This window comes from Antennarius striatus, chromosome 3 (genome assembly GCF_040054535.1).
Source record: "Antennarius striatus isolate MH-2024 chromosome 3, ASM4005453v1, whole genome shotgun sequence".
Taxonomy (NCBI): domain Eukaryota; kingdom Metazoa; phylum Chordata; class Actinopteri; order Lophiiformes; family Antennariidae; genus Antennarius; species Antennarius striatus.
In genome coordinates this window covers 20,343,886-20,357,974 of record NC_090778.1, presented here as the reverse complement: position 1 = coordinate 20,357,974, position 14,089 = coordinate 20,343,886, and the positions used below count along the sequence as shown (strand labels likewise).

The 14,089-nt window shown below is 41.8% G+C and overlaps 1 protein-coding gene across 5 annotated transcripts in view; it reads right to left on the bottom strand.

The window, feature by feature from the left end:
• Window positions 1–295: 295 nt before the first annotated feature.
• The window catches only part of aopep (aminopeptidase O (putative)), a 65,059-nt gene continuing 51,265 nt past the window's right edge, over window positions 296–14,089 (bottom strand). The window contains exons 14-17 of one of the 5 annotated variants that reach the window (XM_068309482.1): window positions 11,219–11,335; window positions 7,049–7,135; window positions 6,695–6,843; window positions 297–435 (exon numbers count right to left, since the gene is read on the bottom strand). In XM_068309482.1, coding sequence (XP_068165583.1) covers window positions 6,703–6,843; window positions 7,049–7,135; window positions 11,219–11,335 — 345 coding nt within the window. In that variant the 3' untranslated portion in view covers window positions 297–435; window positions 6,695–6,702. Of the gene's footprint in view, window positions 436–6,694; window positions 6,844–7,048; window positions 7,136–11,218; window positions 11,336–14,089 lie in introns of all 5 variants that reach the window. The other 4 variants (XM_068309500.1, XM_068309492.1, XM_068309508.1 and 1 more) reach the window with 4 other exon arrangements.

The following is a 14,089-nucleotide window of genomic DNA, read 5'->3' as shown; positions in this document are numbered from 1 at the left end:
TCTGGCTTCATTGGGTAAATGAGACCTGCATTTGTTTTGGGCTGAGATGTTGACACTCAAGTTCAATATCAAGTGGCAGTAAAAAGTCATGTTTACTTTAAGAAAGCCTTTTTATTTTAATGCGAACATATCAAAGTTGTTTTTTTACTTAAAAGTCAAATCACAGTTACAAAAACAGAAAGAGAAAATTTACCACAGCAGCTCAGACTTTCAAAACGGGTGAAATCGTCGTTATTTTTCTCTCTTACAAGAACAATAATTCAATCAATAACTATCAGCAGGAAGATTTGGTATTGTTATTGGTTCATGTTGCCTACGTCTTTTGACTTGAGTGTTAAGTGCTGCTCCCAGACTTGTCCTTGGCTACAAAGAGCTCTGTCCTCTGGTCTTCACACTGATGAGTGCCAAACTCCTGTCTGTAGTCCAGTCTGCAACCTGGAAGAGAAAGAAGTGAAGACTGGAGCGTTAGGGAACCTTTGACTGTGTGTTGACAATCCCTTGAGTTGTTGGTTTCTTTCTGATGTGAAGGAAAACAAAGACTGCTGTGTGCGTTCAGCCCAGAGACATCATCTAATTCTCAGAGCACAACCTGGTCGACACTGGGTTGTGGAAGTGGATACCAAGAGTTTAAAGATTAGAGAACAATAGATCAACAGGAATACGTAAGGAATTCTTACAATCTATTCTTAAGATCTGTGGAGAGGACAGGATGTTTCAAACACACACACACACACACACACCTCACAGCACAAATATCTTCTTATATATATATTTATAGTTTAAAATGTGTTAACATGTGCCATCTTTAAAATTTTCATCCTTTAAATTTGACTTTAATACCAAACAGACAACAGCAGTGTTTTCTCAAAGCAACAAGCAATCATGGTTAAAATAGTTGGCAACTGATATTAATATAATCTCATGATTTTATAGGAAATCTTGAAAAAATAAAATCCAGGCTGTTCAATGGCTGAACCAATACGCCTGCTGAAGCGAGTGCTGGTGTGTTGTGGTTCGCTGGTGAGTGGCCTGGACTCCTGTTCCTGCTGAACTGAGCCAGTGGTTCTATAGGACTGATAATCAGCTCAGTAGGCACAGGAAGCCAGGCCCAAGGCTCCTCGGCTCCTGAAACGCTGGCTACAAATGCGTATTTCATTCCAAACGGCGTCACAAACTATGTTCCACAGGAAATTTCACTACTGTGGCTTCGGTAAACCGTTGACATTTCACTAGCTGGTGAAAGCAGTGGTTGATCTGCCGGTGTAGTGATCCGGCTTGATCGGCACATCACAGGCAGAAGAAGGTGATGAAACTATTTTTTTGGAATCCCATCATAAAAATCTGATAATAAATCTGTCAGAATCACATTCCAACACCTGTGTGGAACCTGGACTCGTTCTGGATCACTAAAGACTGTGAAAGGTGCCAAAATACTGTACATCTTGAAATGCACTGACTCCCTAAAATGAGTCAATACATCAAGTTTAGTTGTGTGAGGAGGAGGTGACGTGTGCCAGCAAGGTTTATTTTTAAGGTCTTGACTCAATGTTGCTTTGTCCCTGATATGCTGAGCACCATTTCCCTCCCATTAGAGTATAATAAATCACCTTTTAGATATTCACACTGATGGCAATTCCTCTCTGTTACAGGTCTGTGATGGTCATTATTCTTTTAACAGGCCCTAAATATAGGTCTAAAAATGGCAGGCTGAACATAGCCCTCATTTCTAATTCACATGTCTGTCCTTGTTAAGTCGCCATTTTGTCGTCGGGAATTTAGAATGCTCCTCGGCTCCTCATCCGGATTTTTCTTTTTTCTTTTGGGAAAAAAAGAAAAGAAGGAAAGGCCATTTCTAAAATACACTTTCATCCATCTGTTGCTATTTTGATGTTGAAGCAATCGATCCAAAAATAGTTTCGCTTCGCAGTACAATGAGCAGCTTTCACAGCGTATGCCCATGTTTTAATACCATCAACAGTAAATTGTCGTAGATCAGCATATTTAAAGTTTTTACTGGGGTTAATCTTTACGCAGCAGTGATTGACAGCTGCAGTGTTAACTGATGAGTGAGGCATTGCTTTTTTTGTTTGTTTGTTTGTTTGTTTGTTAGGATGATGAAAAATGAAGATTGATGATTTTCTCTTGTGAAATTAGATTAACGGATGACTGATCTGGCAGAAACATTCTCGTGTTTCCAACTTTTCTCGACTATTTTGGGAAGAAAGCTGCAATTCTTGGGTGTGTGTGTTTGTGTGTTGTAACACATTGAAAAATGCTGCTTTTCTGGTTATCTGTGTTTAGTTTTTGTTCATCCCATGTGAGACAAAACAAGAGACACTTATAAATCCACAGCAGACGCACAAAACCGGTCCGATAAAACGAGTTACATGAACAACATTGTGGAAAGAGTTCCATTTTTGGACTCCTCGGTGTTGTTTCTCCCCACAGCGTCGACTTGTGTTCTGTTAGACTCTCTTCTATGGATCGTTTTATCGCAGCTTCTCTCGGCTAAGATTAGATCTGAATCAATACGCAGCACTTTTCACTGCTAAGTGATTTAAAGTTTTAATCCTGATGCACCTTTAAGTCCTCAAAGGTTCATTTTGAGCGCTGATTTGCTGCCAGACTGACGTCCTTTCAGCAGCTTTATCTACACTCTGCAAGCATAAAACACTGAGGATCCCACACCATCATGTATTTTAGATCAGGTTCCCCTCTTAAATTCAGTTCTCGTAGCATATCTGAGAAAAAGCAAAAAGAAAACTGAAGAAAGTTTTTCAGTTATGCTCTGACAACAATGTTATGGACAGAAGAGACAGGATCTTAACCTGCACCTAAATTTTCACAGGAAGTCTAAATTAGAAGTGACATCTAAACGTTGTGGTTTTAACGGCATCCAATCGCGGAGGAATTTGAAGGACAGCGGCGATGTTGAGTGATTGTGGCCGCCGCTGCCGGGCTGATGAGCGATCTGTCAGCAGCTTCCAGTGTTTGGGTCTCCCCAGGCCTCATTAGCACTGGAAGTACAGCTTCTCTGCTGAGGTATTTGGCTCTCACCTTAGCTAGAACTACAGAGCGTGTGACTGGCGTCATCTGCGGGAATATCCTTTATAGTAACTAACTAAAAGGAGACAGAGCATGGAAGGAAGATGGAGAAAGAGAGAATGACAAGGCAGAAGATTGTTGCTCGGCACTCATTAGCAATGTTGCGTGGCGGGTTTTCATTTGTGAGGAGGTTTGTGTGTTTAATTCTTCAGAGTGATGGGTCTCAGCGGAAACTTTTGCAGACATGCAAAAGAGGTTGGAGCTGATGAGATGTGTTAAAACTCAAGTCGGACTGAATTGAAGGGAAATTGTGGGATAAAGGTAAAGGGAGGAAGAGGAGAGGACTGAGTTAAGAGGGAGAAGAAAAAAGGTGGGAGACAAAGAGCTGGGAGTTCTCTATGTCTACACACAAACAGATAAAAAAAAACTTTAAAGAACATTTCTCTCTTTCTTTCATTGTCCTTCTTTGTCTGCTTGTCTAGGTCATGCTCTCTTCAGGTGCAGAACTTAGCCACTGTGAACAAAGGGAATCAATCACTGTTCACCAATCAGCTAAGCTCTGTGCCTGGCTGGAGAGAGGAGACAAAACCTGTCTGACGTGAACGCTCCGCTGGCGACACAACACACTGACATCAAGACCCTCTGACTCCCTTTGCATCCTTGTTTTTGCCTTCTCAAATCATCAATTCCTTCAACATAACCAAACACGCTCTCGGATAGTCACGACTTCTTTAGTTTTACGTTGTGCGAGGTGTTTTCATGTGTTTATATGTGTGTGTGTGTGTGTGTGTGTGTGTGTGTGTGTGTGTGTGTGTGTGTGTGTGTGTGTGTGTGTGTGTGTGTGTGTGTGTGTGTGTGTGCGTGCAGCTGCAGACGTCTGGGTCAGGGCTGTGTGGTAATCCCTGGCAATGTGATTTTATCATAAGTCACAAATCAGCACGCCAGGAACCCTCACGGCCCAGACATGAGCGCACATCTTCTTCTCCCAAACTGCTACACCCATGAAAGGTAACGTCTCTGACTTTCTCTCTCCCGTCTCCTTCCGCCCTCCCGTCTGCCATCAAAGCGCCGTTATGAAACAGCAAACCTGTAGATCATCGCTCGCTCTCTCACACTTCCTTAGTTACTCCTCTCCTCCTCTCCCATTTGCCACGCATTGCTAACCCGCTGATATGCCCCTCATTAAGCGGATCAAGAGGGATTCCAGAGGCCTGTACCGCGGGAAGAAAAGAACCAAGGACTGAGTGAAGAGGGAAATTCTTTTTTCTTTTAGTTTTTGAAAGAACACGGAATGACCTCCTTTTTTAAAGGTTGTGCTTTTTAGATTTAAAAACACAGAGTAGGGGGAGTGTACTTTGACAGACATGTTTTCAGTTTTAGTCCTCTATTCCCAGCTCCCACTGTCTTACCAACTGCATTTTAAGACAAAGGTTATACGTGGAACTCTGTCCTGTTTGAGAAAAGACAACATGCAACACAAATGGCAGTGTAATACGAAAAACAGCGGTGTAGAGGATGGGTCATACGTCATTTTAATCAGAGAGCAACGTGGACGTCTGCTCATTTGACCAGCACCAGACGACATACAATAGAAGCGGCCATAGTAGGAGTTAGCATATCAACCATTCTATTTCAATCGAAAGACGACGACAGAAACGATACGCAGGTGCAGACAGATAGGCGCTTCATACATATGTATGCATGTTTGTGTGTGCGCTGGAGATTTATCAGGATCGAGCCAGATGCTGAGCACTTGTCTAGAAAGCCTTTCACATCCTGTGTAAATGCATAAAGCTGTCTCCGTCTGTGTGTGGGTGTGTGTGTTTGTGTCTGAAGATAAAAGCCTGTCTTGTATTGGCTTGGTCACGGCCTAAAAACGGATTTAGTGCTGTAAGTCACTCGGGTTGATTGGGACGAGCATTTGGCAGCAAAGCCCACGCTGGCGAAGGTCACAGACGCCTCGCTTGATCTGAGGGTGTTTTAGCTGATAGCATAGGTCGCTAATTTGATCAGCTAATTAAAACACTTTTTTTTTAGTTTGACTGATAATCAATCCTACTAATTTGGAAATAGTTCCACTCACGTCATGCTTATCTCCAAAATTAAGAGTGCAGCATGTGAGTGAGTGTGTGTGTGTGTGTGTGTGTGTGCGTGTGTGTGTGTGTGCCATGATCAATAAGAGCGGGGGTGCACAATAAATCCTTTTAAGTCACATTGTAAGGCTTGCACGTCACGCTACTTTTTTTTTTCTAGAGAAGATTTAATCAGAAAACTGTTTAACACTTGAAAAGATTTCTTGACTTCGTTAATGGAATTTTTAAAAAGCCACTTTCACTTTGATGATGTGGTTTTAGTGTTAAGCCTGTAAGTAAATACAAATCTTAAATTTATTTATATCTAACTTCAGTTTTTATACTTCTTTATATCAGGTCTCTCTCTCTCTCTCTCTCTCTCTCTCTCTCTCTCTCTCTCTCTCACACACACACACACACACACACACACACACACACACACATACTGTATATATATATATATTATATGTAAAGGGCTTGACTGTGACCTAGTGGTCTATGTGAAGTAATTGATGATTGAAACCAGAATAATTTCCCGTTATAGCTTTAACTTTGATAACTTTGACCTATATTACCCGGCTGTATTGTTCAAGGACTAAGAAAAATAGTTGGGTTATTATAGTTGAAATGTCGAACAAGGATCTGTTTAATAGCCTGTTCTCATTATTCAAAGGTTAGCCTTAGTAATAGCAGACTGCTATGAAAAGATCAGTGACTTCAAAACGATCTGTCTTCACCGCAGTCCTCCCTTTCATTATTTCAGCTTCCCTTTTCTGTCTGTCTGTCTGTCTAAACCGTAAATTTCTCTCTTCCCAACATTTAGTCTTAGTCCAATAAGTCTCTCATTGCTCTGAAACGTTTAAAAGCTCAGGTCTTGATAGTTGCGGTTATGCATGTACAGACGAATGCACACACGAGGAATTTCAGGGCCAACGGTAAGAAAAAAACCCAACACTGAACACAGGATGTCTTGAGCCCTTCAGAAACCCACTGCTGACCCATTTTCTGCTTTTTCTCTCTTCCTCTCTGGTTTGTTTGAGGAACACATTCCCAAATTCTTTTTCTGATGAACATATCCTGATGGCACTGCTGCGAAACCACAGAAAAGGCCCCATTCACACACACACACACACACACACACACACACACACACACACACACACACACACAATGAGGAATTTGAGGTATAGGTAGCCAAGTGACTCCTGCTCCCCGCTACTGCATGTGGAATCAGGATCAATTCAACACAGTTTTCTTTTAATGGTCACCAGTTCAGATTAAAGGTCAAATATGAGATGGAAATCTGCAGGAACATCCATCCATCCATCCACTTCCGCTTATCCGGAGAAATGAAGAATAATATCTTACATAGAAAATTACTTGAGAAATTCTCCTCAATTATGTTCTTGATAAATTGACCATCCAATTGGAAGGTATCCAACAAAAGTAGAAACAAGCTAAAGAGCAGAGTTTTCATCATCAGGAGTCAATAAAAACACAATAAAACTTCCTCAGATTTCCACAAGATATGAAAGTATCTTTTTTTTTGGACTCTACAACAAAGACTGAGACGTCACCTCCACTCTCACAGGACCATCTCCTCCACCACTCTGCGTGCAGACTGATCCATTTCCTGCTGGACCAATGAGAGGCAGCGACGAGCCAGCGCCTGCTGCTCAGGGTCCTCCTGAACCATGAGCTCTCCGTACAGATACACACCCATGGCCTAAAACACACACACACACACACACACACACACACACACACACACACACACACACACACACACACACACACACACACACACACACACACACACACACACACACACACACACACACACACACACACACAGTCATACACACTTAAAGTGTCTGAAGTTTTGTTTTTGTTCCATGTGTGTGTGTGTGTGTGTGTGTGTGTGTATTTACTTGGTCATGAACCAGAAATTGTTCCACGTCTCTGTACGCCTGAGCGTATGAATGTTTGACCACCAGCTCACACCAGCGATGACGCACCTGCAGGCAAACAGAGGGGAAAAAGCAGCTATTTAAGAAATCGGAAACAAAAATGTTTGCTTCAGTTATTTAAAATCTTTCAGGACAAAAATCTCACTCGAGTGACGTTACACCTCAGTGCTTCTGTCTGCTGCACTAACAATAATGGGATCAGCTCTAACTCACTGCCAGTAACAGAAGACAACTGATTCATCATCAACCGAGCTGAGATGCAGAGCGGCTTCGTCGACAAAGAATATATTCATCCATACAATCGGAGGATTATTAGAGATGAACTTTGATTTAGAAAGTAACCATCTGAATTGAAAGTTTAAGTCTTTAAAGCCTCATTTAATCAATTTGTACATGTACATGTTTGCAGGTCAAGTGTGATTTACTGTACGTCTGCATGAGTGTGAAGGCTAATGCATGGCCTTTCAGCCAGAGGATCAATCGGGGCTGTGTTGCCGAGGTTACGGGAGAGATCAGAGACTGGCTCTGTCCCCACCTCAGCCATCATCGTTCATCATCTGGTGAGGGTGTGTGTCTGAGGATGTGGACGGTCGCGGCGTCACAAATGGAGACGCTTTCTCATGGAGACGAACGGGAGGAAAACGGAGATGGAAAAGGGATTAAAAGTATTTTTAAGTACCTGTACTGTCACTTACTGAAAGCTTCACACTTCCTCTTTTCAATCTCTTTATTTCAGACTCAGAGCATTAAAATAGTCCTTGGACAGTAGAATAATTTGCATTTTTTTGTGTGTGTGTGTGTTAGATTCCATCGCAAAATCTTTAAATTTGTGCAGCACTTCTAGAAAGAGGGTTCGACCTGAGCGTAGTGTGAATGTGAGCACCAACTTTGTGATGATGTTTTGTTTGTTGCACCTCTGCTTGTTTATGTAGCGTAAGAACAGAGATGGTGGAGCGATGCTCCATTTACAGCAGCCGCATTTACATCTTCACATCCTGCGTCCTGCCGAATAAACACGACTTTAAATGATCTCAGAAGGGCTTTCCAGTTCTTTGTCATCTTCATTTCAATCTTCCTTTTTTTCCATTCATTCTCCAAATGTGTTTACTCCAAAAAAACAAAACAAAAAAAAACAAGCCCCAAAGCAGACATGACAGACAATAAAGGATATAAGTGGTGCAAGAACAAGGATGTGTGTGTCTTTCTTGGTGAATGTGTACAGTATGTGCACCTTCCGCTGCCAGTCCTGCCCTTCTGGCCTGCGTAGCCTCGGCAGCTGTTCCCTGTGCTGGGGTAAATTCCTGGGGAGAGCCCTGGGGCAGAGCAGCTGCCGGATGTTACTCTTTTTACCCCTGTTTTTTCAAATCTGTTTTTTTGCAGTGTCCCTCTTTCTGACGACAGAGGCAATAACACGGTGGCATTCCTTCGTATATTGCTACCCCCAACCCCACGCACGCCTCCTTCACCCACCACCGCCACTGCTGCTAAGACTGACACATGTACAAACACCACAACTGACGGTGCTCACTTTTCATTTTATATTTTTACATTTTAACCAGGACAAAGCTTCCGGTTATTTCCATTACTGATGAATTTTTTGCCAACTGTTTTTCTGACTCATGCTCTTTAAAGTATCCCCAGGAAGCTAGAGCGTAATTCAAAATGCTTTTTTTTTTTTTTCCTACTCTCATATAAAACAAGCAAAATGGCAGTCATTCAAGAGCATCCCTCTGCCAAGGCCGGTAATTCTATCAAGACATTCAAAAGTAAACTCAGAACCCTGCAACCATAATTTATTCTGACTGTATTGGTAACAGACAACCATTTAAATCTAAGTCATAGATACTGAACCCCTGAATATGCAAGCCTTTTTTTTTTGCTTTCATTTTGATCCATGCATTATTCTGAGAATTAAAAGAAAAGGTCATGATTAAAGAGGCTTAAAGAAGATAAAAGAACTTGAAAAAAAAATCTTCATGTAGATTCAAACTAAAACTTAATGGCTGTTCAGGCCCATGTATACAAATAAAAAACAGAAGGTAATAAACTAAAAGTCACAATGACATGAAAATATAATGTTATACAATTTTTCATAGAATAATACCTGTAATAAAATCAATGCATTACTTAAACGATTAACTTCCTCAATCATAAGGTCATTGTTTCATTGTCCTGAGAGTCTACACACACAACCTTTGGCTGGCTTTTTCCCGTGTTCGCATTCTGTTTGTTTCCTGTATCCGTTGTCTCCCAGTTTCTGCTCCACATGTGGAGATGGATTTGATGTGGTCCACTGAGGTCTCCAGTCACTGGAGGAGTAAACCCAACCTCAGCAGGAACACACAATGTGTCCTGTGTGCCTGACCGACAGATGGCCTTCGATGCACACAAGCATGCTCTCACCAAAGCAGAAATCCACTCTCAGAACCACACGCATGCTTCCGCACATACATGAGCACACACGGCATCATGGTCACATGAGGCTCATGGGAAAAATCTTGGGGTCTGTCTCATACATGCAGACACATGCTCCAGCTCACACACACATTTCCTTTCAGATCCACAAACGGGCAACACAAACAACAACAACAAAAATCACACACTTGAGCAGATACGCACACACCTAAGCTTATGTGTGAGTCTCCAGTGAGCCTTTCAGCCAGAAACTTCTTCATCATGTGACTTACACGTGTTCAGTTTAACGCCTGATTGGTGAGACATGATGTGACAGCAGTCTGAGCTGTGCTCGTGTAAAAATACTTGGAATATTTAAAATGATGAAAACAGGAGTGTGTCCCCATTAAAAAGGTAAAAAAGAAATTATCTGCAATTTTTTTTTTTGAATAAGACAGAAAATGTATGCAGAATATTTTGTGAAGGCAGTAATTCAGTAAAATATGATGATAATAATAAATGGAGGGTGAACAACATGCATCCTATATTGTTTTTTCACATTGTATCATAGGTAAAATGCACTACTAATACAGAAACCATAGAATCATTCCTATCATCCGATACTCATCCACTCTGAGAAGCCCCTATTCTATAGAGGTAAACAGTGGGGAGCTACAGAGGTTGAAAGGCACTCAGTCTCGTATTTGTCCAAGAATTTCAAATCATCAATCCTCCTGAAGAAGATTTAATAGTGGACACAAACGGCTGAGTGAACCGATGAACACAATCAGACGAGAAAGCACAGGGAGGAAAGAAGGAGCGGAGAATAGATTATGACATTTATAAGCAGAGACCTAAGTGAACCTGAATGAAATTACCAACATTAGGACAGGACCATTGCCTTCAGACAGGTGTGTGCATGTTTGAGAGTGTGTTGTCCATGCCTGGCCCTGTGTATTTTTATCAAACACTGGAAAATTCCTGGAAATTGGAGATGAGAATCTGCTTTTGTCTTTCCAGGAAGTCGCACTAAAGTGGCCCGAACATAAACCTGAGGCCAAACTCCAAATGGCTTCAGTTTCTGATGGCGAGGTTAATTAGCGAGTGAAGTCAGAGAAGTATTAGAAAGATTAGAGGCTTTTTTTTTTTTTTTAGAAGAAATGACTTGCTTGTGAAAATTCTAAAACAAAAAAGGCTTTAGATGCAACTGTAGATGTCCGGATTCAGTGCAATAATGAGTTACTTGACTCCAAACAACAAAGTAATCACAGTAAATAGATAGCTACAAAAATAAAACAACATAAAATTCATACCAACTTTTTAAAAAAAATCCGTTTTGGATCATTTTTTCTTTTCAGGATGAATGTTTTCACATTCATGTTGCTGAAGAGGGAGATGGCAATGCACAGGGAAGAACCCTTCATCCACACACACACAAACACACACACACACACACACACATTCATGTACGAACTCACAAACATTAATAGTACCATTAAGAAACTTGAGCAGTACTAAAACGTGACGCTAATACTTGTGGGATTGTGTCAGTAATGGTGGCTGTAAAGAAGAGAGCCGCTATTACAGCAGAATTTACTACACATTACTAAGCCTGGTGCCCTGGGATGGAAAAGAGAGAAGAAACCTTTTATTTTTTTTTTTAACGACTGGGGGAGATTATGGAGATGACGCATACGCCTAACCTGTCTGAGCATGTTAGTGGGTGTGTGGTCTTACCTCGGCGTCTTGATTCTGTAGGTCGTAAGTTCTCTGCAGAGCGCGCATTGTTGCAGCGCTGAGCTCCTCTTCCTCAAGCAGGAGCTCCAAAAGCATCACTAGCTGCTCTGGTGTCAGCTGAGGAGACACAGCAATTTACTAGATTAACGGCGTCGGCTTCCACAAGTTTTCTTGTAAAATTTACTGAGACATATTATTCGACATTAGGAATAAAAAACAAGAAAAAAAAGTTACATCCTACTGATATCAGCAGCTATGAAACCCTAAACTATCAAAAATTATGAGCATATTAAATGCTGCACGTCTGTTTTCAAATATTTATTTACGTTTAATTTTCATCTCGGTGCTGGGGAGGACTTGATGGAAAAAGTACGTCAATATCAGCCAAGGGAATTAATGCAGCCTTTAGAACGGAGGGAACAGCAGCATAATAAAACTGAGCTGAGATGGCAATTAAATAAATATGGTAAACCGAGCGAATCTTGTGCAATTGGGAAATATTAGAAAATAGACAAAAGAAGAGAGATGACAGAAAAATATTCATATTTGTATCAAGGAAAAAGGGGATGGGAAACAAAGCAATGAAGTTTTTCTTTTTGATCCTGTGTCATTTTGAAGAGAAAAAAAGAAGAAAGAAGCTTTGTTTAGGGACATGCACAACCAAAAGAAAGGACATTTTTTTGACAGCCCCTCGCAGGTTTAGCAATGAGGCCTTAATAATGAGAAAAGAAGGTTTTCAGGACACTTGGCTGTTGTTCCTTTCTAACAAATGAACCGATAATATTAAGAGCTAAAACTAAACGTAACGAGCTATTTTATTCTAATGACTAACATCTACGGGGAAAATTCAGCTGTGAATTTAGAAAATCATTCTGAGGATGGATGTGGGCAGTGAAATGAGAGAGTGACTTCCTCCTCTGGAGAGAGTCGTGCCCAGTCTTGCCTGCCTCTTTCGTGGATGTTGGCTTTTTCTCTCAGCCTCGCTCTCTCTCTCTCCGGTCCCAGCCTGGGACACAATTAATGGTTGAAGTCCCCACAGAGCCCCAAGTGAAAATAAGTATGAAGTCTGTGTGTGACTAAGTGAAGCAGAGTGCAAGAGCGAGGAGAAAGGAAACGACAGACAAGGAGGTTGACTGACAAAACCTTTCTGTTCACACATCAGGCGGAGACGACAAAGATGCGTTTGTGCAGCTTATTAATTCATAAGGAATCTTTTAATTGAATTTGTCTTAGGTAAACAGCTTTCTTAGTGGTGCTGGGAAATATCTGCCTTAAAATCAGGAAGTAGTTCACCGTGTAGCCACCGGAGCAGTGACTCCAGCTGGCAGACGGTCAACTCAAACACCGTCATCGCTGCTGCTGCACAGACACACACACACACACGATGATCGTCTAACTCCTTGGAAAATCTGATATCCAGTCTTTCCCGTCACCCTCTATCAACTCTCCCCTCGTTCCGTCCCTCATCCCTCCATTTTATGAAGCTTGAGTGTTTTCTGAAGTGGTGTCTCCACCTCTTAGGGGTCTCTCTGGGGCCCATCCATGATCGTTCTCACCCTCTCATCCTTCGAAAAGCAAAGAGACTACAGCAATAAAACACTACTACACACACACACACACACACACACACACACACACACACACACACACACACACACACACACACACGTACCTCTTTACACTGACTGTTTGTTCCTGTTTGAATATTGCTATGGCAGTGATTAATGTCTGCACCAGCGTATCTAAAACAAAATTCCAAGATAATGATGGTACACTGCTACTCCATTTACACATTTTTAAACTGAGACAGACACACACACGCACATGCACATGCACACACACATACACACACATACAAACAGACACACATTGCAAACGTACATACAGACAGACACAAGAATGCCTCTTGTTGTGAAATCGCTACCACTCAGTATAATTGTGGTGTGTATTAGAGTACTTTTCAATTCTTTAGATATTGTCTATCTGAAGCGCTATTGGTGCATCACCAGATGTGATGTACACACTGTAAACATCCAACGTGACAATCATCAAAACTGCGATCCGTCCTCCGACCACTGCCTGAATTGTGTCCAACGTCATATTCCTGTAGTGTTCCACAAGCGCTTTAGGGAAATCTAAATTCTCATTGGTGAATGAAAGTGTGTTTCAGGCCAACTTGAGCACAGATGAGTGTGTGCATGTGTGTGTACATGTACGTGTGTGATGACGGAAGTGAGAGAGCAATTATAGGGGAAAAGGAGAACTCCATGGCTGAATACTCCCTTATTAATGGGTAAAGTCCTGAGAATGGCACACACACACTTCCAAACAGCCACACACACATACACACACACATGCGAAAAAACACACACTCACATAGCTCCATGCCATGACCAGGTCATGAGTAACTCTAACAATAGACCTTAATAGTACAGTGCTGAAAGCACTTTACCACTGAAGGGGGAAATATATCCCTCTCTATCTCCACCATTCATGTGAACAGATAAACCTAGGGCACACACACACACACACACACACACACAAACACACACACACACACACACACACACACACTTCGGACACATGAAAGAGGAGTTTCATCCCCACGCTGTCTGTCAAAGGTCAGGAATGCTCATGGTGAAAAACACAGAATTCACGTTCTCTCTTTCTGTCTTTCTCTCACACACACTCACACCGGCTCATACACCGACACACACACACACACACACACACACACACACTGCTTCCATACAAACTACTGACATGGGTGGGTTGCACCCACTCTATATCGAGTTAAGCCTTGCAAGGACCTCTGGGAAATTCGCCGCTGAAATGTCCCCTCCACATGCTGACCTGGAGACCTCTGGAGAA